At 41.3% G+C, this 25096-nt stretch overlaps 1 protein-coding gene across 2 annotated transcripts; it reads right to left on the bottom strand.

The window, feature by feature from the left end:
• plppr5b (phospholipid phosphatase related 5b) lies at positions 1-23901 on the bottom strand. 2 transcript variants are annotated; one of them, XM_030769371.1, is made up of 6 exons: positions 23671-23880; positions 14951-15083; positions 11064-11314; positions 6869-7045; positions 3023-3157; positions 1-30 (listed from the first exon to the last, which is right to left on the bottom strand). In XM_030769371.1, exons 1-6 carry the CDS (start codon positions 23872-23874, stop codon positions 1-3), a joined length of 930 nt encoding a protein of 309 aa, XP_030625231.1. In that variant the 5' UTR covers positions 23875-23880. The 2 variants fall into 2 exon arrangements, with proteins under 2 accessions (XP_030625231.1, XP_030625230.1); XM_030769370.1 differs by lacking the exon at positions 1-30 and adding an exon at positions 2537-2662 and having other exon boundaries at positions 23671-23901.
• Positions 23902-25096: the final 1195 nt, after the last annotated feature.

Genomic DNA, 25096 nt, shown 5'->3' with positions numbered 1-25096 from the left:
TCATGTGACTTCAGCGAAGGCGATGTGATTCTGTGACAGACAGACAGACACATATGTCAGCAAAGGCATGAGCTGAAATCTCATTAAGAAAGCATCTCCTTTTAAAACCTGCAAACAGTCACTGGACGTCAATCTTTTCCACGTAGCAAGCGTTCTATAAATAAATGTGTTTACCCCTCATGCAGATATAAGCTACAACATGTCGCTTTAATGAAGAGTTTTCGATGAACGAGTTTTCAGTTAATGTCTTACGATAGAAAACCTCTTCGTTAATTTCTAGTTGGGAATCCGTATGCCCATGTAATATGTATGCAGGCAGCTCTGCTTTGCGATTAAAGCGTTTGGTGAGGAAGCAGGAGAGAGGGAACTGGTTATTTTTTTTATGCAGGCACAATGACTGCGTGGCTTCAAAACCAAGCCAAAACCTGCCACCTGGAGATTAATGTAAGTGCCTGGGAAGAGCTCATCTCAAGCACAGGAAGCAGTCATGCAGTGCCCGGCTCCAAAGTCTTTGTGCTACCTTGATAATCTTGTTCAGCTGCCATGTAACCCTTATGTTCTGGCCAAATCTGAAACCAAATGAGTGCCCATCAGACACAGTCACTTATATACACATTAGGATCCCAGGGAAAGAGAGAGAGAGAGAGAAAGAGATAGAGAGAGAGAGAGAGAGATCAAAGACAAATTCTAGTAAGAACAGCCATATCTAAGGTGAAGTACATTCCAAACATTACATTTACTTGAGTACTGGAAACAGTTCTGTGCATTTTATGATTTTTCTCAGCTACATACACTGTGTACTGCAGTTGTCTTTAATATTTAGTGGGAAAATGATGCAATCCAAATTCTTAGCGGTGTTGTTTGCAGTGGAGCAATTAATTACAGCTGCTTCAAGGAAAACAGAGACATCATTAGAATTTCCGTGCATCCCTTGTTAATATTTCAGTTTCGAGGTCAGAAATAATTGGTATGTTAAGAGCACTCTTAAAATGAGTCATTCAAGCACGTGTTAAATTTTCATAGATGCAATTACAAAGAAACAGAAAACCGGTGTTCCTAAACTGTCAAAACTACACGAGAACCCGAACATCACGCAGAGAGATCAGATGAGTGCAGGGTAGCAACATATCACCACACACCCTCTGACCAGACAAGCGAGTGATAGTACACAAGACCCAAACCGCACATCAACGAAAGAGAAGAACATACTATGATGTGCACTTTCATCCTTATTTATATATTTCTTTGCATTCACGTGGCATGACTTCCTCTGTATTATCTGTTGCGACAGCGGTCTGAACCTGAGGACATTTCTGTGTGAAGCAGTGCGTGATGTGGTACATCACTGCTCTCCAGTTTCCTCCCTCTCCTCAGACTGCACTTCACTTCCACACATCTCTAAACGACTTGTCACAAAAGACAAACATGACCGATAAGCATTCCCTTCCTTTCCTTGAATCGACCTCCTCGGGGAGAAAAAAAAAACAAAAAAAGAGGGGAAAAAAAGGGACATTAGGATTTTTTTATTATTATTATTATTGGTGCAGATATCACTCCGGTCTGACACACCTCACTCCATGCGTTTCAGTCACATTACCAAACCCAAAAAACCTACCAGCTTTTCTTCAAACAAGTAAAACATTAAATTCCCCCGTGTGAAAGAACGACAAAAAAAAACCCCACCAACAAAACAAAACAAAGCAACACAGCAATCAGGAATTTAAAAATTCACTTGTTTGCTTGTTTGATCATCTTATGAGTATTGCAAATTATATTTAAAGCGTTATAGTGATGGTGTAATTATGTTCTTACTGAGTGCTGTGCAGTAGGAGTTCAGAACGTAGAGTAATTAATGACAGGTTGTCAAATCTAAATCAGCACCCTGCATGCTGACAAGCTACTGAGTGTAGGAAGGTAAACACAGACAAAACTATACCCAGAGAGACAGATGCTTTTGAAGAGCTTTTCATAAAGGTCTCCTTGGGTTTAGCAGTGTGAATTGGGAAATCTCAACCCCCTGTAATCTGAGGTACAAGAGAACTAAGAGGTTATTTTTAGATCTGTCTTCACAGGTACTGATGTGTACACGCCAGCTCAGTCTTGAGAAATCTCTGACAAACACATCAGGATGAAACCAATGCACTCAACCAGTTCCCATTAGTGTGCTTTGCCTTGCGTGCAGCTTTTCCTACATGAATTAGCGCATCGGTATTGCGGTATTGTAACCCAAGTAATGCCCAAAAAATAAATAAATATACAAATAAATAAAGAAGCTGTCATGTAAGGTGAGAAGGCACAACCGATGGGAGACCTGACTGAATCAAATCGAGACAGATTAGCACAACGCAGTCTTCACAACGCACATGAAAAATTTCAACCAGGAATGCCAAACGCTCTGGGTGCGGCGCGATTACGGATAAGTAATTGGAACGTTGGATGTAAATGAATGCGATTGGATTTAGACTGGCTCTAATGGCAACGGCAACACACTCCAGAGGCTTGGCAAGCTGGGATCTTCACACAGGTGTGCATACGTTTATTGCCTTGTGCTGTGCAGGTGCTTAAAACGTCTGGTCCCCGTTATCCAGCCAAAGAAATTCAGGAAACGATCTTTCAATGTACGGGGCGCCAGATCTACCTCATCTGCTCTCAACTCCGCCATCTGAAGTATCAGCCAGTACAGACACGGAGAGAGGAGAGGGGTCATGCACACCAGACACAGAAGCCTTGAAACATAGATCCCACGGACCAGTTTATATTGCTCACTACCAATTTGGCATAATTTATTTTGGCACATCCAAACTCAATCATTATACACTTGAAACCAATGCCACAGGAGTCTATTTCATATAACCATGCTGCTCTGCACATAAACCAGCATGGCTTTGTTTAGTGTTCTCGCAGTGGATTCATGAATGTAGGAGTCGCACATACTGGGTTACTTTATATGATCAATGATTTTTCCATGGGGACTGAGTATAGCTTAGCTCTGTGCATTTTTGTGCAGGGTGCGGTCCTTTACCTGTGAGGCCATGTATTTCTCCAGAGGGCTCTCCACTCTCGGCATGTTTATCATAGGCATATTACCCAGGTGATCCTGTGGGGCATCCTCATTCAGCAGCAGCTTGCCTTTGAAGTTATGGACAACACACACAACCTGAAAAAAAAAAACACAAAGAAAAAACACAACAAATGATGGCTATCACACACTGACCGTGACACAGCGCCGAGACGAGAAAAGGCTTGTCGGGAATCCGGCACCGCTGAGCCATGCAGCAGTGTCAAAGTTAGGGATGAGGGAAGACCCTCTACGCTCTTGAATCTGAGTATAATCAAAAGACAAAATGCAAAACATACTCTGTCTCGCCCTAAAACAAAGCCCGGGACCTGCGTCGGGCTTCGTCTAATAGGTGTAGGGCTGGTGTGTCTCAAAAAGCAGCAGACACAGGATGAGACTAATGCCAAACGTACACAAGCTCACGAAGAGCACAGAGACACTAACAAACACGTCAACGAGACACAGGGTTTAGTTTTTCGAGGCTGCTGCCTTTTTCGTGCTTGAATATTCCAGTTGTTTTGCATGGAAGAACTGGGCGAGTTTCACTCTCTCAAGGCAAGCCATGCCCCACATAAGTCTTCATTATCCTACACCGCAAACGCGGCTCGCCAACCGCAAAAGGGACAGAAAGAAAGAGAGAAAGAAAGAAAGAAAGGGGGGAAAAAAAGGCTGCAATGCAAATGCGTGTGCACTCGAGGCGTGAGAGGGAATGTGTTTTCCCCTGGAGTAGGTCTGTAGTCCAAATGGACGAGAGGCCAAACCGTGCACCGGTATTGAAGATGAAGTTATCAATCACAGCGAGTGCATCAGCTAAGCAAGGAGCCGTGTGCATATTTTTGTCTTTGCACCGTTCTGTTCGTTAGTCTGTAAAACTGAAAGAAACACTTTACCATCTGCGTTACACCACTGTTTTCCCCGGGCACAGCCATGCTCTTTATTTCACGCAGATACCAAACAGCCAAACCCACAGAAAGCGACGATTTAAACGCGCCTGTCTTTTTTAATTACTGGGGGAAAATGCATTGAAATACTTATACACAATAAAAAAAACCATATATATTAAAAATATAAGTCCCCCAAAGCAAATAAATAAATAATAAATAAGCAGACAATACAAAAATTACTCTAAACAATTTGTTTCCTAGTTGTTGATAATTGATGTCATGTCAAAACATGTTCTGATGAGGCAAACTGGGGCAAAGTAGGTCTTCCTGACTCCTAACAGAAGAGCCCTGTAGCTTCGTTCTCCTAGCAAAACAAAGCCATAGGGCCCTGTGCTCTGAGTTAACTAACTAAAACAGAGTTTCCACTAAACCCACTTTCTGGAATACCCCAATGGTCTATAACGCAGAGTAAATATTAGTAACCTAGTGACAGTGTTAGATGCTATGAATTCATAGCATCAAAGACTAAAATAAACATTTTCAGCATCTTCGTTCTCAGATATATTTGTGCTTTGGGGCTATAATGAAGTCTTAATGAGATGACTTATTTATGCTCTCACATCACATTCAATTAGTCACCGCTGATGGACGAGCAGTCTGACTTGCTGTTTGATCAGACTCAGTACAGAGAGCCCTCTGACAAACTAATTGCTGGAGTCAATCAAATAATCATCGAAGATTTCTGTGTTAGACGGTTCATTAAAACAGACATCAGCCTCTATCTTTGACCACTCAATATTCACCCTTTCTCCATCAGGGGAAGGAGTGTTCTCAGAGGAGTCTGATATAATTTGATTAATATATTTCACTTTTTAATGATATCACGAGGGATTAAACGAATTTAAAGGGAACAATGTTTACAGTTTCTTCATCTTCAGTTGGAGACTTGGGAAAAAAAAAAAAAGATTGACTGGGTCTTCTCGCTGCCTTATCAGACTGTTCATTTTCCCAGATGGCATTGCAGTGAGTTGATTGATGGCTGATATGACTAAGAGTCTCCTCTATACTGCACAATAATCAGTGGTCCAATCTATGGGGATGGTGAGGAGAATTTTGAAAACTCATAAAACTCAGAACAAACAGCAAGGAAATACTTGTACATAATCTCACAGTAATGTGACCAAATCAGATAAGTGTTTCAAAGAAGTAACAAATGCCTTCAGTTCTAATTGTTCCATTGCCATAATCTGACCTAATTAACTGCTAAACCACGGCTTATATGAATCCTTACCATTTGCTGGCCTCTTTTGTCTGGCAGGCATAAGGGCGTATGGTGCTTGTGTATGCCAGACACTCATGCATATTCAGTATGGAGGGAAAGGATAGAGTTGTGGTTTAGTCATCCAACATGACTGCTATTGTAGTGAATGTGCAGCCTTCTCTGGATCCAGAGTTCCACCCCAGAGAAGCCAACCACATTTCAGAGCTCACCTGTCTACAGCTTCTGTAGACTACAGACCCAGGCCTTTTGAGGTCATCTCATTTCCAAAGGGACCTACAGCCACTCACTGTGTGAGCAAGACAACTGCTCTCTGCTTGCAGCTAAGACAAAAGTTGAAGTTAAGGATGAAACGCCTACGGCTAGAGTCACTGGGGTCCTCTGGCCCTGCCGAGCGCTGAGTCTATCTGTCTTTGTAGAGGAAGGGTGAGAGAAAGAGAAAGAGACAGAAACAAAGAGTGGTCGTGGCAGCTGCTGGATCCATTATCTCTTCAGCCACATTTTCACTCGTGTTAAGCCACAGGCACTTGGAGACAGTTCTGGAAGCTTGTGCGCTGCAGGGGCAGTGACGTCTCCAGATCCGGGTGGTGGAATGAGAGAGGGAATCCGCTGCACGGTAAATAGGTGCTCAGCTGCATACAATTGGCTTTGGGTTGGGGGATGGCGTGGAGGCTGGTTGAGCCAAAGGTGTAGAGGCTGTCAGGCACGGTAGGGGGGCTGCTTGGCTGTATGACCGATAGGGGTGGAATTGAGCCCAAGTACACTGACTGAGGGTCTCAATGGCTCAGATTAGAAGCTCCCTGCCAGGCAACCTGACAACTCCATCCTCCAGGAGCCCAGCATAGACTCCACAGCCACCTGCAGGGATGGGACTTTGAGCCTCTATCACAGACTGGAAAGTGAGTGTACACTCTTTCTTAAAAGGGCACCAAAAATACCCTCGGGGATTGTTGCTATTCTCAGGGCATTTGTAAAGGGTATTATCATACACAGTGAGGAGTGTCGTGCTATCAAAATGTCTCTGTCAAGAACTGGTATTGAGTTAGACATTTGTGAAAATGATGTATGTATCCAGTGTCTGTTTAGAATGGTAGGTGAAACCGCTTGTCTAATGAGGTGAAGAGTCCATTAGGAAGTACAATGTACATGACATGCTTGATAGATTTCACAGTCTGCCCGAGTCTGTGCATAATTCTTTTTATTACTTTTTAAAAATTTAATTGAGTTTTAATCCCCCCCAGTTATTCTCCCAATTTAGAATGCCCAATTCCAAAAGATCTCGCCAAAGTGTCCCCTTAACACGGCAGACTACTCTGATACACGTTAAGCCCTGGCAGTGGCCCTGACCGAGACACCAAGACAGGGGAAATGTCTAACTGTGTTCCCCTATACCCACAGCCACTATTGGCAAGAGTGTCACAGATCATAGCTTGTATCTCATCATTCTCAGGTGTCGAACACATCTCTATGCCATGTGATTGGGTGCACCACTCAAGAGTCAAGCCATTGTCACAAGTGTAATTAATGCACCATCTGTAATTTTTTCAATCTTAGACCAGAGATGGCTCCAGAATATGTAAACAGCTGATGGTGTCCATAAGCCAGTGGTAGTACAATGGCAGAAGAACAGTAAACTCAAGATCTTACCAGAAAAGTTGCGATGGCCACTCCAATGATGAAGCCGGCGATCACGTCGGACCAGTGATTGCGGTACTCAGCCACCCTGTTGATCCCAGTGAGGAAAGCCAAGCACATCAGGCCCAGGGACATGACCGGCTTAGCTAGCCTGGTTCCCTTGGCTTTCACCGTACATGTGATGTACATCTACACCAGAGGAACAGAAGACAAATCACACGTATCAACCACAATGGGCAATTACAAGTTTTTCAGGTGTTCACTTAAAGTGGAGTTTATTAATCTTGCGGTGAAAAACACTAAGGCTCATCAGAGATGGTGACCAGAAAACGAGCTGACAGTAAATAAAATGATAAGGCTGTAAACTCACAGGGACTGATTCATCTTTCTAGTGACACTGCTGACAATCTTCATTACCTGAATTAGCATCAAGCTGAGGCACAGCTGACAGCAAAATAAGTATTACTACACTTACATAAAGATGTCCACATGAGAAGCCTAAATGAGAAGTTGAAATGTGAAATGTGTGTGTGCGTGTGTGTGTGTGTGTGTGTGTGTGTGTGTGTGTGTGTGCGTGTGTCCTTTGCCCTAGGGAGACAGAGGGAGAGCATGCAGCTGCCCAACACTCTCTGCTAAATCAGAAAGACTGAGTGTCAGTCAGACACAGCGCCTGAAGCAGGTCTGCCTATTGCACAGCTGAGAGAGGACACATTTTATATTTTTCACCACAAAAAGTTAATGTCAAAGTTTAACTTAATGTGCTGTGAAATAAAATGTTGACACAAAGGAAGCCAAACAAAAAGCTGAAGTATTAAAAGCACTCTTAGAATTACATTCAAAAAGGGCTTTGGGTGCTAAATGTACGTTACTGTACCAAGGTAATGTGTAAATGAGAGAGGAACTCAGACACAGTATTAGGTGCTGTGAGATGTTTTTGTCAGTTTGTTTTTTTGGTAAGTGGGAACATGCTGAAGGTCACAGGAAGTCTGTCTGCACTCCTGAGGAAGCCAAAGACAGTGGCAGTGACTATAATCCTCTGTGAGTCTCACGCCTGTTCCAAAGGACCATTTTCTCTTGCTTGTTTGTCTAGTTTGTTTTCTCTTTTTCCATGAGGAATATTTGTGTAAGGACTCGAAGGTCATCACTCTGTGACCCAATTTCATTTCATCTCTGGAGGGAAGAGATGAGAGCACATTTCTGCTCCATGCTCCGTCTGGGTATGTGTGTATTTGTGTGTGCGTGTGTGTGTGTGTGTGTGTGTGCAGATGGAGGATAAAGCCAGTTAGAATCTTTCCTGTAATACGATAAAGAGTACTTCTACACATATTGTTTTTGAGGTACTAAAAATCATTTTTAAAAAAATGCTCAAAGGTTTTGGTTAAGTGATGCAAATGCTAATCTAAAAGCACTTTTGGTTAAATGCATTTAAATGTTCCATATGATTTAGCCTTGCGGCAAATGAGCCAATGTTTGGGGAAAAAAAAGAAATCTTTCCTTTGGAGATAATGGCACTGACATGTTTCATTTAATTCCTAGTTACAGTTTCATAAAATCTGTTCAAGAGAAACAGAAAAAAAAAAATCAAAATATGCAAATACTATTTTTGTGCAAACCAAACATTATAAAAATACATGGCTTATTTTCTGCCCTCGCTTAAGGATTAACCTTTCCATGTCAAAAACAGTCATCATTATTGTCAAGGGCATGATTCACCTATTCCCTGGAGCTACATTAAATATCAAGCGTATTTCTGTATGCAGCAAAGTCTCTCCATTCAGGGGCAGGGCAGCGCCTTCGGTCAGCATGAGAGCTGAAGCTTGTAAGTTGTCAAAAATAACCATTTTACTTGCGGCTGGACTGGACCGTGCTCTGGCGCGGTGGAACGTCCTTTCTGTCGGCTGGGGTTTGCCAAACCGTGGCATCAACTTGATTTACACCGCGTAACGACCCAAACGAATATTTTTCAGGCGCCTCGTACCTGTTATTTGACTTCTCAATTGGATGCGTGACATTAACAGAACATTCGCTCTGTCTCTTTATCAAAAGTTTTCAGCTTAACGGGTTTGGGGGAAATCATATATCTTCACTCTTAGAGCACTTTAAGAAGTGTAAGAGTGTCCTCAGACGCTGTAGTTAATTAGATTTATCGTCTTTTGCAAGATACTGCAATATCCTGCGGGGGTTTCTCGCTCGCAGCCTAACTGAACTTCATCAGACTTAGGCTTTTATTCTCCGAATGTATGGATTTAGCTAGTGTTTCTATATTTGATTGCCTCTCTATTTAACACTTGAACAATATGAAAATGGCTCTCCCCAGCAGAGTTTAAACACATGACCAAATCATGTACACAGTCTATGGTAGCCTAGGGGCAAAGTTATCAGCGCCGAACATGTATGAATATCTTCCTACACAATGGATCTTCACGAACAAGAATGATGCTCAGGGAGCAGCCAAGCACTTGATCCAGATTATCAGCCTCTAACCATCCATTCCTAATGGTTTTATTAGAATTATGTTAGGACCCATCACACCAAGATGTAGTTTGAACAGGAACAAGCAGAAAACAATGTCTCCATAATAAGTGACCTACTTAGATCCCGATCTACTCTGCAGATAGCGGGAAACAGTCCACGCAAACACGCCTCTTGGGCGACAATTCAAAGAACCGAAGCTAAATGTCTTAAGACCTGACATAGAAACCAAAATCTGATACACTCAAGCCTCTCCCACTGTTTTTTTTTTTTTTTTTTTTTTTTTATGGCCACTTAACTTTGAGGACTTCAGGAGTCTTTCTGAGAACTGTTCACCACCCATTTAAAGTCTAACTGTCCACATGGAGGCAGCGTTACCGGTCCTTTCCTTCCTTAATACCCATCAAGCCATGGCTACATTTTACATCCTAGTCTTAACCACCGTAGGACAGGCTCCATCAGGCAAGACGGTAATTCATTGACTTTGGTTGGCTTTTCGGGTAATGCTCCCCTTCATCTACCAATGCAGGGCTTCCCTCGTCCTTCTGTTTTTTGTTTTTTTTTTAAGAACTGGTGATGTGTAAAGTGAGAGTTTTATCTGAGAGGTAAATGAGATGATTCATCTAATTGGCTGGTTATTTCAAAGACACGTTGGGGTCAGGCAAGCTGAGTTAGCAACTTCAGAGAGAGATCGTTTTACTCAACCAAAATATTTTTAGATCACAGCAAAATGTGTTTCATCAAGCCAAAGAAAAGTTTCTCTTTTTTTCAATCCTATGCAAGTGAATGATATTTTGAGTGGCAATCCCCCTGTGTTTCTCACCTGCAAAATTTCTTAATTTTAGTAATACAAGAGACTGATTTGTTTTTATATTCAACACATTCGCAAGATGTTGTTTTATGGAAATTACAAAGGCCAATATCACAGCCAGAGGCTGCACAAGGCACTCTGATTAGCATTTGATCAGATCTTTAGCACTTTGATTAGTTTTCTTTTCTTTTCTTTTTTTTTTTTCTTGTAACATGTCCTAGAACTTTTGCCTTCACTGCAGGCGATGCTAAATATGTCATTATGATTCATAAAGCATCCAACACGTTCTAATTCATGCCTTTTATTCAGATTAACAGCACATCAAACCAACAGATTGTAGAGAGAAACAGTATTGAAGGCCAAAAAGAGAGTTTCCACCCTATGCTTGCACTTATTAAGCAAAAACATCGGGGCATTCTCATAGCTTTCACCGCGACATATTGCATTCCACTCGGCATCCCCGTGCTCTTTCACACTGCATAAAATGCAAATCCAGGCCTTGTGAATGCACATCTGAATTTCAAAAGCGTTTGGGGCTAAAATCATCCCCCACTGCATGCAGGGCAAGATTAGAATACGCTGCAAAGATTGCCTTATAACGCTGCATCTGATAGACAAAGCAGCTGATTTATGACAACGTCTGCCGCAAAACACATTACGTAAATCAAATAAATTTGAAGCAAATGATGAAAACGTAAACAAACAAACAAAGATTTAAAAAAAAAAAAAGGGGGCAAAAGTACAATTTTCTGGATTAGTCTCTGAAAGTATACCAAAACAGACACTGGCTGAATATTGCAAGGAATACAAGCAAAACAATCAGAGACTGAAATGAGAATTGACAAAAAAAAAAAAAGCACATTAATCTTTCGGAATAACAGAGTCAGAGGTGAGGACAAGTAATGTTTCAGCCAATCTACTCACAGCGAGATAGAGCGCTGCGTAAACGCTGAGCGCTGCCTCTTTGGAAGGGAATGTTTTGCGGGCCCGTAGGATGTCCTCTTCATTGCCTGTGCAGGCCTCCTGGTGACTTATGTAGCGTAGTGCCTGTTGACAGCCCAGCGCTGTGTAGTTGGGTTTACATACAGTCAGAAAGTGGGGGGCCAGGTTCCCCGTGACCACCTGCCCGGCATTGACAAATATGTCCGTGGTGAAGAGACCGAATGCGTATACACCTATGGAAAAAAAAAACGGAAAAAAAAAACAAAAAAAAAAAACGGACAGACAGAAGTATGAAAAAGACGTCGTCATACAAATGTCAGGGACATGGAAGAAAACACAAAGAAACTCTCATCCTCGGCTATGGAGAGCACTTTTCATTACCAAGTTTACAAGCGTAATTCAAAACATCCATGAAGCCATGTTATTGTATTTGATTATTCATTATGAGCCGGTCCAAAACACGTCTACGGAGCCTGTTCAAGCACAGGCAGTAAAAGGATGACAAATCTCTCACAGGACCGTTTTTGGTCTACAGACATGGCTCAAATTATACAGTTCCCCCTCACAGACAATCATCTTTCAGAGCGAGTGTGAATGTGCATAAGAAGTACTAATGTTCTTCCACTGAAGAGCTAATAAGTTTTCCTTGCTTTCATCTCAGTAACATCACACTCCACGGATCTGAGTGTGTGAGAATAATGACACGTGTAACAGAGCTTAGGAACATTATTATCACTGCAATTCCAGAAAAAAAACCCCTACTGTGTGCACAGACTAAGGCTTTATGAGCACAATTTACATGCTAAAGAGAACAGCTAGATTGTTTTTGAGATAAAAACCTAAGCAATGGCCTTTACCAGACACCAACAGCTAAAGGAATAATCTGTTTAGTATAACAGCAGCACTAAATCAAGAAATGTTCTGTCAGATGTCTGTAAGTATGATTTATAACACGGCTGCGTTTTGTTTCCTTTATGCTACGTTTCCTAAAGACATCGACTAAATCTTATGTTTAATCTTTTCATTAGTTAGCATTTATTGTTATATTTCATCATATCTTTTTCATTCTTTGGCTTCACGTTTTTAGGGACGCTTTCGGCCCTAATCCATGCTCCATGTACTTTCCGTTACATTTCTTGTATGGAAGGCACTGCACAAACCAAACTATTTGTCCTTATCATTACTGTTATTATTATCATTATTGTCATCACTGGCGAATAATGACAAACTGTTATTGTGTGTGAAAGCGTCGTATTTCTTTCCTTCACTGTTGTTACAATCTAATCGTCACGTTTCTTCTTCCCCATCTGTGTATCTCCTGTGACAGACACACTTGACAGGAGCATTTTTACAGCTGTCAGATAAGACTTGCGTCTTCATTGAGTCATCTGATAAACATCGGCCGAGGCATTCCGTCGACGCTAATCGAACAATACCCCTTTTAGCAGCTTACACACCAAAAACACAATTGGCCCTTGGCTGGAGCTTTTCGAGACATGGAAAAAGTCCCATTTTTTTGGCGACAGCATCCAGGAAAATCTCGTCAGATGACATTAGTGAATGTGACTCAACCTGATTGCTTTGCGTAAAGAAAGTATAAATTTAAAAGGAGTCTGACTTATGTCAAATTCATCATATTTGCTGTCATGCATGCATGCATGCAGTACCGCTGGGCTTGGAGAACTTGGGAGTTGAAGTCACTGGCTGTACACTGGCTGCAAGTGCAAAAACCCATAATAGTTCACATCTGTCTACAGAGTTATTTCAACTTTGAGGTAAAGTGATGAAGTCATTCCAGCTGATGATCCTCAGTTGTTATTAGTATTAAAGGAAATCAAAAACTTAGGTAAATGCTGAATGAGAAAGTGATTAATGTCTTTTTTTGTTTTTTTACTTTTTAATTCACACTGTTGATGTAAGTGTCAGGAATAAACAATGACTCAAGGAAATATTTTAATAAGCTAGTGCAAAATTGGATTTCTTTTTAGTCTGAGAAATCCTTGAAAATTACTTTATGACTAAATGTCAGAGATAAAAAAAAAAAAAAAAGTATTAGAGATTGTTGAGATGAACTCTCAAAACTGTGTCAAGCGTGACTGTCTTTCATTTTATTTAAAAAAAAAAAAAAAAAAAAAAAACAAGCTACAAAACATAAGTCATTCAAGTTTTGAATTCATTTGAAAACAGCATTTTAGAGCTTTAGAGTTTTTCTTTTTTTTCCTGACAACTTCTGTTCTACTCTGAGAGCAGGCAAGAACCTGCAGTGTGCTCTCTTTGAAGTACCTTTCATCTTTCTATGCATTCCCTCTATCCAGCCCTCTGCAATTGTCTCCACAGTGTGTATTAATGAGGAAACCTCTTCAGACACAGAGAGTGGAAAAAAGAGAAGAATATAAACATCGAAAAGCAAAACGACAGTGTGCCTGTGGTTAAGCGCTGGCGTATCATGACCTGTGGCTATTTTTTCTAAATTTAATCTCTGACTGGTAACGCTGCCATGTGAGTCATTATGCACATACGAAAGGAAAAATGAAGAAAAGCCCGGGTCGTGAAGCAACTGGTTTCATTGAATATGCTCTCGCCAAAGTACTCGCAGACAGAATTACTATCAAGACGTCTGTGGGTGTGTGTCCTCTGTCTATCTGTGTGTGTGTGTGTGTGTGTGTGTGTGCATGTGTGTGTGGGAGGGTGTGGGTGAGTGCCAGTTACATGGTCTGCATTTAGACAACAAAATCCACAGAACAATAAAATGGATAAAGGCAAAGAGGAGAGTTACAGAACCCAGAGGTACCCCCCAAAAAAAGGTAATGAAGCCAAATTCTTAGTTGGAGTAACTGCAGCGAAAGGTTTGCCAAAGCTATAAAAGGATATATGATATTTCTTGAGTGCCTATAAATGTATTTAGTCAAACACCAGAGAAGAAAAGCAAAGGAAAGGGTTTCCATCCTAACCACTGGAGTAAACGGTAATAGTGCCATCTACATTTTGTCACACTGGTATTTTTACGGACGGATCCTGTGGATAGAAAGTGTAAGTGTTAATCAGTGATCCCTGAGAAAGTGGCAAGAGCCCTGCTCTTCGTAGAGCGCTCCTGCTGTTTCTCTCGGACGGATGCTCTCGTGGTCCTAAAGATCATCCTGTTGGCACCACAACAATAGAGTATGAGGGCCTCCTCCTCCTCCTCCTCCTCCTCCCATCTGATCTGTGTCTTTAAAACCAATGAGTAATTCTGTCAAATCCTCAACCGGACAAATCCACCGCTCGTATGGTGTCCGAGAGTAAGCTGGCGTGAACGTTTAAAGCCCACACACAAGCAGTGAGGATCTCACACACACACACACACATACATAACCGCTCTGATTCTGTTTGGAACGATTATTCATAGAGTTGAATTTCAGTCAGGTGTAAAGTAGCACAGGTATAAACAGTTAACTAGCAATGATATGTAACTGTGGCTTTTCTCAACTGAGAGAGGTGAGGTGAAGAGAAAAGAGCCTATTTATTGGTGTAAATGCAAGACTTAAGAGGAGATAGGAGAGGATTTCCACTGAAGATCAGGCTAATAATCCTCTTCACTACTCTATCCTTATCTCGGAGAAGCTCCAAAGCAGAAGAGACAACTGCACAGTATAGCCCCACCTTTACTGTGTCAGGGTTCAGAACCTTCATTGTACGGCAAAATCACTGGAGTGAAACAAACTCCGGGATTGTTTGTACCGTCTTAAACTCTCAGAGTTGGACACCGGTACATTTGCCGTCTGAGGGCAAATGACAATGACCCCCGAGGTTAAATGAGACCGGAGAACATACTCGAGTTAGATATATTTGTGATGCTTTAAAAAATATACAGAGAAGTCATGCACACATACCTAAAAAACGGAATGTCCTGCGGACCAGCGGGTTGAGATAACAACAGTCCCCCGTCACAATGGTCTTCTCTCGGGTATCCAGCTCTTTTGATGTGTACTGTATCAAAAAGAGCGCAGTCTCTGTGATAGTAATCTAAAAAGAGAACAAAACAGATAAAAAAAAAAAAAAAAAGAACAGAGAGGCATTAACAACAATGCGAAACTCCTTTTCCGAAATCGCCATAAAGTAAACCGCTGGGTGGCACATGACAGTCGCCATGGGAAACCAGTCAGAACTCAGTACGCAGAAAGTATACAGCCATTAAAAGGAACGCCATCTGCATGCCACCTGCTGAATGCAATACGGCATATTGAGAGAGATTACCTTGGCTTACTCAGACAGTTTACATTACTGATACACTGACACACCGCACACAGGTGGCAGCTGTTGTAAGGTTCTCCAGCAGATGAATGGATGCATGAGGCCCATGTCCACACGCAAAATACAAAACTCTCTCACAATACTACAGTTACGTTTCAAGGGCCTATGCAGGTGGGATGGTTAACAACAGACATGGTACTCCAGTGGGCTAAGGATTGTAACAGTTACTGGTGTGTGAAATGTTGAAATTGAATATTGAATTTGTTGTTGCCATTGGAGACCAGGAAGAGAAAGAGGGTGTAGGAATGGAGGGCAGGGGGAGTGGGGGTGGGGTGTATTTTGCACTTTCAATGAGACACTCAACACAGTAGAGAGAGTTTAGAGATAGATTTTTCGCTATGAAACCTTTTTGAAGCGTTGGTATAAAATGCACCTGACGATTTCTTCTTCTTTTTCTTCATTTTTAATTAACTGGTTTTGTTTCATTGTTCAAGTGCCAGTAATGCCAAACATGCATAATTCAAACGGTTTTGGAGTTCATACGTGATGCTGGCACACATTGGCAGCTGTTAGTCAATGAACTCTGGATTCATTACTGTGCAAAGTACTGTCCTGCTTTTTTTTGGCAGCTGCCCTTTCCCTTCACATCCATATTGGCCTATACTCTGACTAATTATCTTTCCTTTTTTTTCTTACATAATTATACAGAGCCCAAAGACACATTACAGGAGGCACCTTATATCGCACTTTATAACAAGCCTTCAAGCATCAATGTCACAAGATGCGTGAGAGTGTGTCCGGCGTCTGACAAAATCATTTTCCTATGGGCGGCGCTCAGAAAATTGCAGGTTTTATGCCACTTTATGGATCCTTTAAAAAAGAAAAAAAAAAGAGCACATTCTCCTTGTAAAAAGCTACGCCTGAAATGACTTTGCTTTCAACTTGACCATGGAGCAAAATCAGGTTATGGAGTTATAATAACATTCTTACTCAGTCTAAACCTGCTGCATGGTGGACTTTTCACACTGGCCCTGAACTGTGCACATACACCCTGCTCCTGTCAGAGAGGCACACTCCAGCTTACAGGATCAGCTCTGTATCCAGAAACGCCAGGTTGATTTATGAAACCCTCCAGCCGAACAGTGCAGCAAAGACAGAGAGAGAGAGAGAGAGTGAGAGAGAGAGAGAGAACACCCAAAGGCTTAACACAAGGAATAAACCTGAGTAGAACAACTCTGAATATGATGGGGTTTTTTTTTTTCATAGTGTTGCGAGAGCCACACAGATATGTGTGCTGAAAAAAAAAAAAAAAGAAACAGGAGGTCTTGGCTACAACCCCCCCATCCACACACACACTTACACACGCACACACACACACACACAAACACACACCACCTTTCTCTGAAGAGCCAAGCAGCCCTAGGCCTGGCTCCACAGCACAACACCACGGTGAAATCTGGGTTATGCTCTTTTCCTACGAGAGACATGCTCTGGGTACTTGAAAGACATCATGCTGTGGTTCTCTGTTGTTGTAATTTGGATTCTTTTCGCGATGGTGCAAAAATGAACTTGATATACTGCACATTCAGTTCAATATTCTCTCTCTGGGTGAAAGTGAAACTGATTTAGCACAAACAAAAAACAAATGCAAACATCAAATTCGGATTCAAACCTGTTTTACTGCCTACCGTAGTGCAGTTTCGTTCCTGTATTACTGAAAAACAGCTATGAATGGTATCATGAAGCTCTCAGCGATATTGCTTTTCAGAATAGTCTTATTACCAGACATCCCATTTGAAATGCATGAGGAAGTAACACCTGTACTGAAAACCACATTGCCTCAAAATCCTCAAAAGTATCATTTTTGAGAATTGCTAGCACAAGGAGAAATATAATTTGTTTCTGATAATTGCCCTTGGATATTTCTTACACTATGAGCTGTGTTTATGCTCTCATGATATTCATATATCAACAGAGGATAAGAATAAGTATGTCTATTTGACGGGCAGTCTGAGTTTCGTGATGCATTACTCTAATAATGTCAAAGGTTAAGGGCTAGATTAGGGTTTATATGGTCCAGTGCCCTATAAAGCTCAATAGAGCATAAGAGGCATTTTAATGGGGTTTTCAGACACACAGCTCACTGACTGACTGACGGGGGTCAAATGAACTATAAATTCACTGGAGGACTTTCCCCTTTTAATCCATAAAATTTTAAAAATAAAACATCTTAACAGATTTGAATTAGACTGCAGAAATACAAGCATTTAAAAAAAATCCCCATTAAAATAGAGTTGGAAATTAATCTCCATCAAAATAATCTAACAGTTAACTCTAAGCCTTAACTAAGCCATGGTGTTCTTAAATACATATTTTCAAGGTTTCTGAACATGAAGAGATAATAAGACAGCAGTTGGAGTAAAGAAATGAAGTCTCAGGCCACCCTGACAGTTTGCCTTGCTCTCACAGTAGCACCACTACACAGTCTTTGTGGCCTGTCAATGCATGCTCCAATCAGAAGCCATTAAGATACTGACAGAGAAGCAGTTCTACAGCACATACAAAACATACTGCACATAGATACACAGAGAGAGAGAGAGAGAGAGAGAGAGAACTATAGACCAGATACACACACACACATGCACACATAACTGTGGCGCACACACACACACACACCCACAGAGCTGTGCCGTACACACACATACACACGCACGCACACACACACACACACACACACACACACACACACACTCTCACACACACACAGACACATCACATCACACTGTCATATTTCTCAAACCCAGCACTTTCCAGAGGCAGAGGAGGAAGAGGAGGCGGTAGTTTGGCTCTTTTATGTTTTCCTACTCTACTGTCGTTTTCACTTTTGCTGATGTTCTATCAATTTATATACCTTCTCGTTGGTGCTCTCGCTTTCCCCGATCAATATCGGCATTTAGTTCTTAACTCAATCAACTGATTTCTTTTCTTTGGGTACACAAAGGAAACCGATGAGTGCCAGGGTGTGTGTGTGTGTGTGTGTGTGTAAGAACACTAACCTCTAAAAGAAAATAATGCTGACAAATCCCTCTAATAAAACAGTTTACACTTGGTGTCTCATTTCCCTTTCCACTAAGGAGAATAAAGCAGTTAGGAAGCATTACTTCCAGGCTTTGGAAAGATGGAGCAAAACTGTGAATAATTTACAGGGTAAACTTAAGGTACCTGAACTTCCGCAGTTAGTCACTGCAAACCGTAGTCTTCCTGTCGTATCCCATTAACATAAGCTACAATTGCCCTAATAAGGTACAACTTACTTATCCCAGTCTCTTAAGCACACAACACAACAGAGAGCCATTAAGACCAAACCACTGAGGCAGCTAGAGAACATCTGTCAGTGTTTCCCCAGCCCCGTGACAACAGTCTGATCCTGGGCGAAAATAAAGAGATGTTTTTGTAGGCACCATTCTCTGGACCTAATGAACAGGAACCACACTATGTCTTCATTTGAACCCAACCCATTCATGGCAAATATCTACACACTACACACACACACACACACACAAACAAAAAGGTTGAAACCAAAGCTCAAACTGGAATCCGCACCTGTGTATATCAGTCAGACCAGCAGTAGGTAGCTGTAATTTTCAATGCGTCCCATCTGAAGGATAAAAGGGTTATTGAGGTCTTTTACAGGTATATTGGATTTGGGGGGAAAAAAGAGAGAGAAAAAGACAGAGAGAGAAAAAATGTAATCCTTTGAACATTAAGCCAGCTCTTGGTGTTTTAAATTTTTTTGTTGCTCTAGGCTATGTCTTTCTCATGACTTTTGCAACAGAGCTCGCAGTCAAATTTCAGTAACCCTTAAACCTTTCAGTGCACCAAATTACTAATCACTCAAACGTTCAAAAGAAGGTGATTTTCATGAGGTGAAAAATATATTAGGACCACTGCAGTTGAACAGTCAGAGATATAACCATAAGCAGACTTCAGGATTGGAACAATTCCAGCATAGTAACAGAGAACAGGGGATTAAGAAATAAAATTGCATTAGTTATCTCCTTTTTTTTTAATTCAAGGATTTCTTACCAACACAGCTTTGACTAATGGATAACGAGAGTTTATAGACACCATCAATTCCATAAAATTATTCTGTGTCACAAGAGGTTAAATAAATGCACTGTAGTTAAAGCCAGGCACTGAAATTTAAAATGGAATGTCTTGCATAAAAACAAAAAGGAGATATTTTCTGCAATCTTTTCAAATGCATCCAACTAGTTTTCTAAAACGTTACCTCTGAAGATTTTTAGCGGGATTCCAAAAGGAAAAATCAACCCAGAAAACCAAGCATACTTCACACATTCATAATTCATGGCACCTTTTTTTGGCAATTTCAAAAGAAAACAACTAAGCTTTTAAAAACTCTCAGTCTATGTGGGCACAGACAACTAAAAATTCCTAACAGTGTAACTTATTTAAAAAAAAAACAAACAATAAAGGCCAAAACACGCATCTTTCACATAACAAAGACTAAAATCAAGCCACTACAATGTAAGCAATGCAACATTCATGTTAAATGAAAGAACTTAGGCCTGTTTGTTGCATTTCCAATTAAATCCAAACTCCAAACAACAGATACACCATCAGAAAGAAACCAACCAGCACAACTCTTAATGGTCTGGACCAGGTTGTCACATCATTACCTTATTGTCCACTGTCCAGTGTGAATAGGGAAGGAGAGAGGAAACTCAATATTCTCATGAATTTCATTAAAATAAATGCAATGGACTGATGATTGCTCAGTGTCTTTAGTGAAGAATGTAGCATTCAAAGAATGTGACTGCACCCTTTTTTCTTATTCTTTCAAATCTTTTTTTTTTTCTCTCGTTCAGCTTTCATGTGCCAGTCTAAGGTGAGGTAGATGAGGATGTGCAATCAGTCTCATTTGAATTGAACCAGGAGGTCAGAGATACTGTTTATCTGTTAACTGCAGCCATTAGCATCTGTGTTTGGATTCAGTCAATCACACCTGCTCTCTCTCTCAGGTCAGTTCAACAGCCCTGGGCTACAGATGCTGCTTGTGCATGATGTGTGTTTATGTTGGTGTAAAGTGAGTGTGCGAAAGAGAGAGAGAGAGAGAGAGAGAGAGAGAGAGAGGGGGGGGGGGGGGGGGGGGAGAGAGAGAGTGAGAGGGGGGAAGGTTGAAATTGCTAACTTTACCTGATAAGGATTATTGACGATTTCATTGATATAATGTGATTTGCGCATACATTAAAAGGACAATGCCTTTTTCATTTGTATATCCCTTCTGTCGAAATCACTTAACCGATCTATCTGGTAAGGATTTTACCTAAATCCATGATAGAAATACAAATCCCACATAAAAGCTATCATTAAACAAGCATTTAAACATTTTTATTCCTTAGAACAGTAAGGGCTGGTTTTCACTGAAGATTAATCCAAATGGATTTTTACACTGTATTTATGTATTTACCATGGCTGAACAGGTTTGGCATCAGTCCAGCATATCAGTTCATCATCTATGGCACTATACTGTCAGAGTGGTTCAAGCCTATGCTACGTCATCTGGTACTGTCTTTACCTGTGTCCCCGACAGTGTCATAAACAAAATACCAGTCATAAAGCACCATAACCTGAAATAGCTAGCAATTCACAGAGACGGACGCCATTACCTACAAGTGCTATAGAATAGCGCACGGCAATTTCAATACTGTCAGTTGGTTCATAATGGAAAAGGTGCCATGTGTCATACGAAGTCATACATTTTATGTTTGTGGGCATAAGAAGGTGTTACGCTAATTATGTGCCATTGTTTGAGTTGATGGCACTATCACATTTAACAAAGACTTGTTAATTGTGAACTACTGCTTAGTTTATAAGTAGATTTTGAAAAAGTTATAATGTCAGGGAACTTACATTATGATAAAATACAGCAATTACCACAACAAAAACAGACATTGCTTTTTTTAAGTTCTCCAAACTATGTTTTGTTAAATTTGCACAGACATGTTTAGAGAAGATCAGTTGGAAGATATGATTCTCAGATTAACAAAAGCACTACTGAATTTAATAACTTCGGTGTATCAATCTCACCTGAACCTCCTTTACAAAAACACTCAGGGTATGAAGTGTTTCAGTGTAAAACAGTCTTCTTATTCAGCTTCACGCAGTATGCTTCACTGCTCATATGATGTGGTTCATCTTGTGCAAATCCACATTTTTTTGTATTTTTTTAGACCAATCCATATCCGTCACGCTACCAGCTCTGACTATAAATTAGACACTGTTTTACTGTACAGTAAGTATCAAATCTCCCTGCAGCTGTTTTTTGTGGGGTTTTTTCCCTTCAGACTGAACTGATCTCTGTCTACATCAGCTTCACCCAGGGTCAGCTAAAGTGAAATGGAACTTGGGTTATTTTTTTCCAAGCCTGGATCAGGAGAGACGTGATCCGTATATGTTATCACCTATCTCCCAGACTATTACACCAAGCAAGAAAAGACTTATTGGACAATGCTGTTCACTGGGTCACCATCACTTTCAACCAGCCCATCGTTCAATGAAGCTTGATTCAGTAAAGCCGTTCACAGAAGACCATTAATACATGCTGGAATGATATCGTCACTGAATTACATTCCTTTAAAAGAAGGATTTCACATCCATTACTAAGGTGAGAGAGGCTCTTCTTGTATTGACCGATCTAAGACTTTCCAACCCTTTCTTTGTGACACAGTGTAACATTATGCAGTGTAACAGATATGAGGAAATGTGACATGAGACAGGTCTTGTGCTAAAAGTCGTTAATGATATGTTTCTGTAGAAATGACTGGTAATTCTAGTAGGAATTCTAAGTAGGAAACCCTTAATCAGAGTGCAAATTATACAATGACAATTGGGGGGGTCAACTTTTTCTCCAGGGCTCTATAGCATAGGATAAATAAATGTTCTGACCCCTCCCCCAAAATGTTGTTTTTTTTCCTCTTTGTGGGGGTCCAAGTCTTAATTAAGGGGGTCAGACCCCCCCAATCCCCCCCGTAATTCGAACCATGCCCTTAATGCAGTCATGAAGTGTAGGTGACGGTCAGTTTCACCATAATACACGTGCTGAAAGACATTTGAGAGGTCATTTTGCTGACAAATGGTTTTCAGCCTTGGGGATTGACAAAAACAACAAAAGGCAGAAAATATTTAACTGTCTGCACAGACAAATTCCACATATTAACGTTTAAAAATCATTCAGACCCGAACGAAAGTTCGTAAATAGGCAGTGGAAATACAGAAAGCATCGAAGATGACCTAGATGCAGTGTGTAGCGGTGGAGGTGCGTCTGAGTATACCCTACAGATTTTAACAGAGAGCAGTCAGACAGATTGCACACTGAAACTACGAACAAACTCCAATTAGAGGGTCGTTCTTTGTCACAAGAGAAGTGTGAATAAAGTTCGAAGTGGGGATTGATGCAAAGAGTTAGGCAGGAACAGCTCTACTGAGTCACTTACAGATTGTCACCTCTAATGATTGTGTGTGGGCTGTGAAAATGTGGGGATTTCTCTTTTGTCTGAACAGATAGTGACGTGTGAGTCGGGAGTTAGAACGGACGAAAGTTAGAGAAATCTCCTTTCAAAACTGACAGTGCCTCTGAGGTGTCAAGTGACTGAATCATAAAGTAAACTAATAGCATTCAATACAGGCTCATGTGGCTCCATTTATGTAATTGGGGAATGGGTGAAGAGGGGCACGTGTTTGTCATAAACATGTCATATACTTGTCATATATTGTCAAGAGGACACCGAAATCTTTTATATATTACCACATTCGTTGATTATTTCCATTTATCCCTCATTAATTAAACATGAATGCATGTTCCAAAAATTGGTCTGACCAGTGTGCTAATGTGACACTGCGCTAATTGGTCCGTAACCTAGGCTGTGCTGACGATAATTCGGATGGTACTCTTGACCTTTCCTATAGCCATCGACCGCATGTTGGACGCTTATTCTCTCATGGGTTTAAGCGTTTAAAGCACCGGGCTTGTAAACGAGAGACAGAAGAGAAATGAATGTATCGACCTATGCCTTGATCGATTCAAGCTGGATAACTCTTGTCACATTCACCCAACTGTATAATTCCCAGCGCCGCCCCGACTTCAGACACCTTCTCTGAAGTCTACCTTGCCAAATAAAAACAACAGCTTTAAAACAGCGAAGTCAAATAAAGTGCTGTTTTAACGAGAGAAGAACTCTATATTTAAGCTAAATGTCTTTTAATGACTTCTTGCAATTTTTGGGTCACTACATGGACTTCGAACAGTGATCATTGTGCGGGGGGCAGAGCAACTCACCACAAGTGTCGGGACACCTGCAACCACCGCATACAGCAGGGCGGGAGGGATAGCGCTCGTCTCCTCGGGTCCGAGGTAGGGCTTCGTGTAGGAGTTGTCGTAGCAGAAAAATCCCTGGACGTGCACGTTGAACGTGTCGGTGTACTCGAAGTAATATGCCAGCATGACTGTCCCCGCCATGATCACCAGCTGAAAATAGAGCATGGTCGTCAATAATTGGGGCAAAAACATTTAACAATCCACTTTGCTGAGGCACTAAAACCCGGCAGTCTTGAGTTTCCTTCGTCTGCCTAGAGCAGAATGGTCATAGCCCCTTCCATCTCCTCATTCCGCCAGCATCTACAGCTCGTTGGAAGGCATCTGAAGGTGGCATGTAAAAAAGCGCTCTCTGACATGGCACTTCGCTCAGCTGCGCGGACCCAAATGAGCGAGCTCAGAGAGGAGGAGCGCACAGAAGCGCTCGCGACGCGTGGGTCTGCGTCTGAGATACGTGCAGCCACTGTTCGCCCTTGGCAGCAAATGATGAGGGATGGCACACAGGGCGCCGTGCCCGCTCCCCATCCACTCAGAATTTAAGCTCAGCAAATGACTCTGAGCAACTTGTCAGAGCGATCGGTGTTTGCTCAACAATTTGTCAACGATTTGGCTCACGTATTCGTACTGAGCGTGCCACAGTGGGAGGATATACGAATGGGAACAACCGTTAAAAATTTGGGGCCGTGCACCAACTAATTCATCACAGCATTTGGGGAAAGATGTACTGAGTAATTCATCACAGCAATCAAAGCAATCTCAAGTTCCAGCACACTTGCCATCCGAACTAAGGACTAACTCAAATCTCATTTTTAGCGTCAAGTGTCTGCTTCAAGTGCTGGGAGTTAAGCATGTTTTTGCCTGATTTGAGTAACTCCCAGATAATAAATGTAGGAGTGAGGCCAGTCAACAAACGCTTGAGCAAATAAACTCTAATTGGCGTGGCTGTGAATAATTTTCTCCCAAAATGTGGAAGAGGGACATTTTTGTGGGACTATAGTAAATGAAGCAGCTGTTCACTGTGTAGTATTTACAAGGGCACTCTTGCAAATTAGCATGCTTGATACGTTTATTCTACCCTATGTTTTTGCTGATTGTCTCATTTTATGGTTTCAGCTCAATATTTAGATTGAATTATCTTGTTTTAAGGGCCAATATTCCAAGAAACACAGGTTTAAGCCCTGATTTGATGGCAATGGAATCCAGATACCTGAATACTTACCACAGTTTTTTTGGAGTGAAACTGCACTAATAAGCAAGTCAGTCAAGAGGGTGCTGCCATAACCTTTAAACATCCCAGAACATATTTCCATGGCAGCTATGTGATGTTTGCACTATATGGTTCACCATCAAATCAGACAGAACACTCTGAATCATGAGAAAGATTATGTTC

Source organism: Chanos chanos, chromosome 3 (assembly GCF_902362185.1).
Source record: "Chanos chanos chromosome 3, fChaCha1.1, whole genome shotgun sequence".
NCBI lineage: Eukaryota > Metazoa > Chordata > Actinopteri > Gonorynchiformes > Chanidae > Chanos > Chanos chanos.
Note: the sequence above shows the minus strand (reverse complement) of the source record. Positions and strands in the feature narration are given on the sequence as shown.

Bases quoted from the DNA above. Each gene is read 5' to 3' on its own strand.
- plppr5b (XM_030769370.1), bottom strand. From the start codon at position 23,901: ATGTTTTTGCCCCAATTATTGACGACCATGCTCTATTTTCAGCTGGTG. The intron at 7,046-11,063 runs GTGAGTAGATTG...CCTCTGGTGTAG, and splicing joins ACGCAGCGCTCTATCTCGCT to ATGTACATCACATGTACGGT. The intron at 3,158-6,868 runs GTAAGATCTTGA...TTTTTTTTTCAG, and splicing joins TGGCCATCGCAACTTTTCTG to GTTGTGTGTGTTGTCCATAA.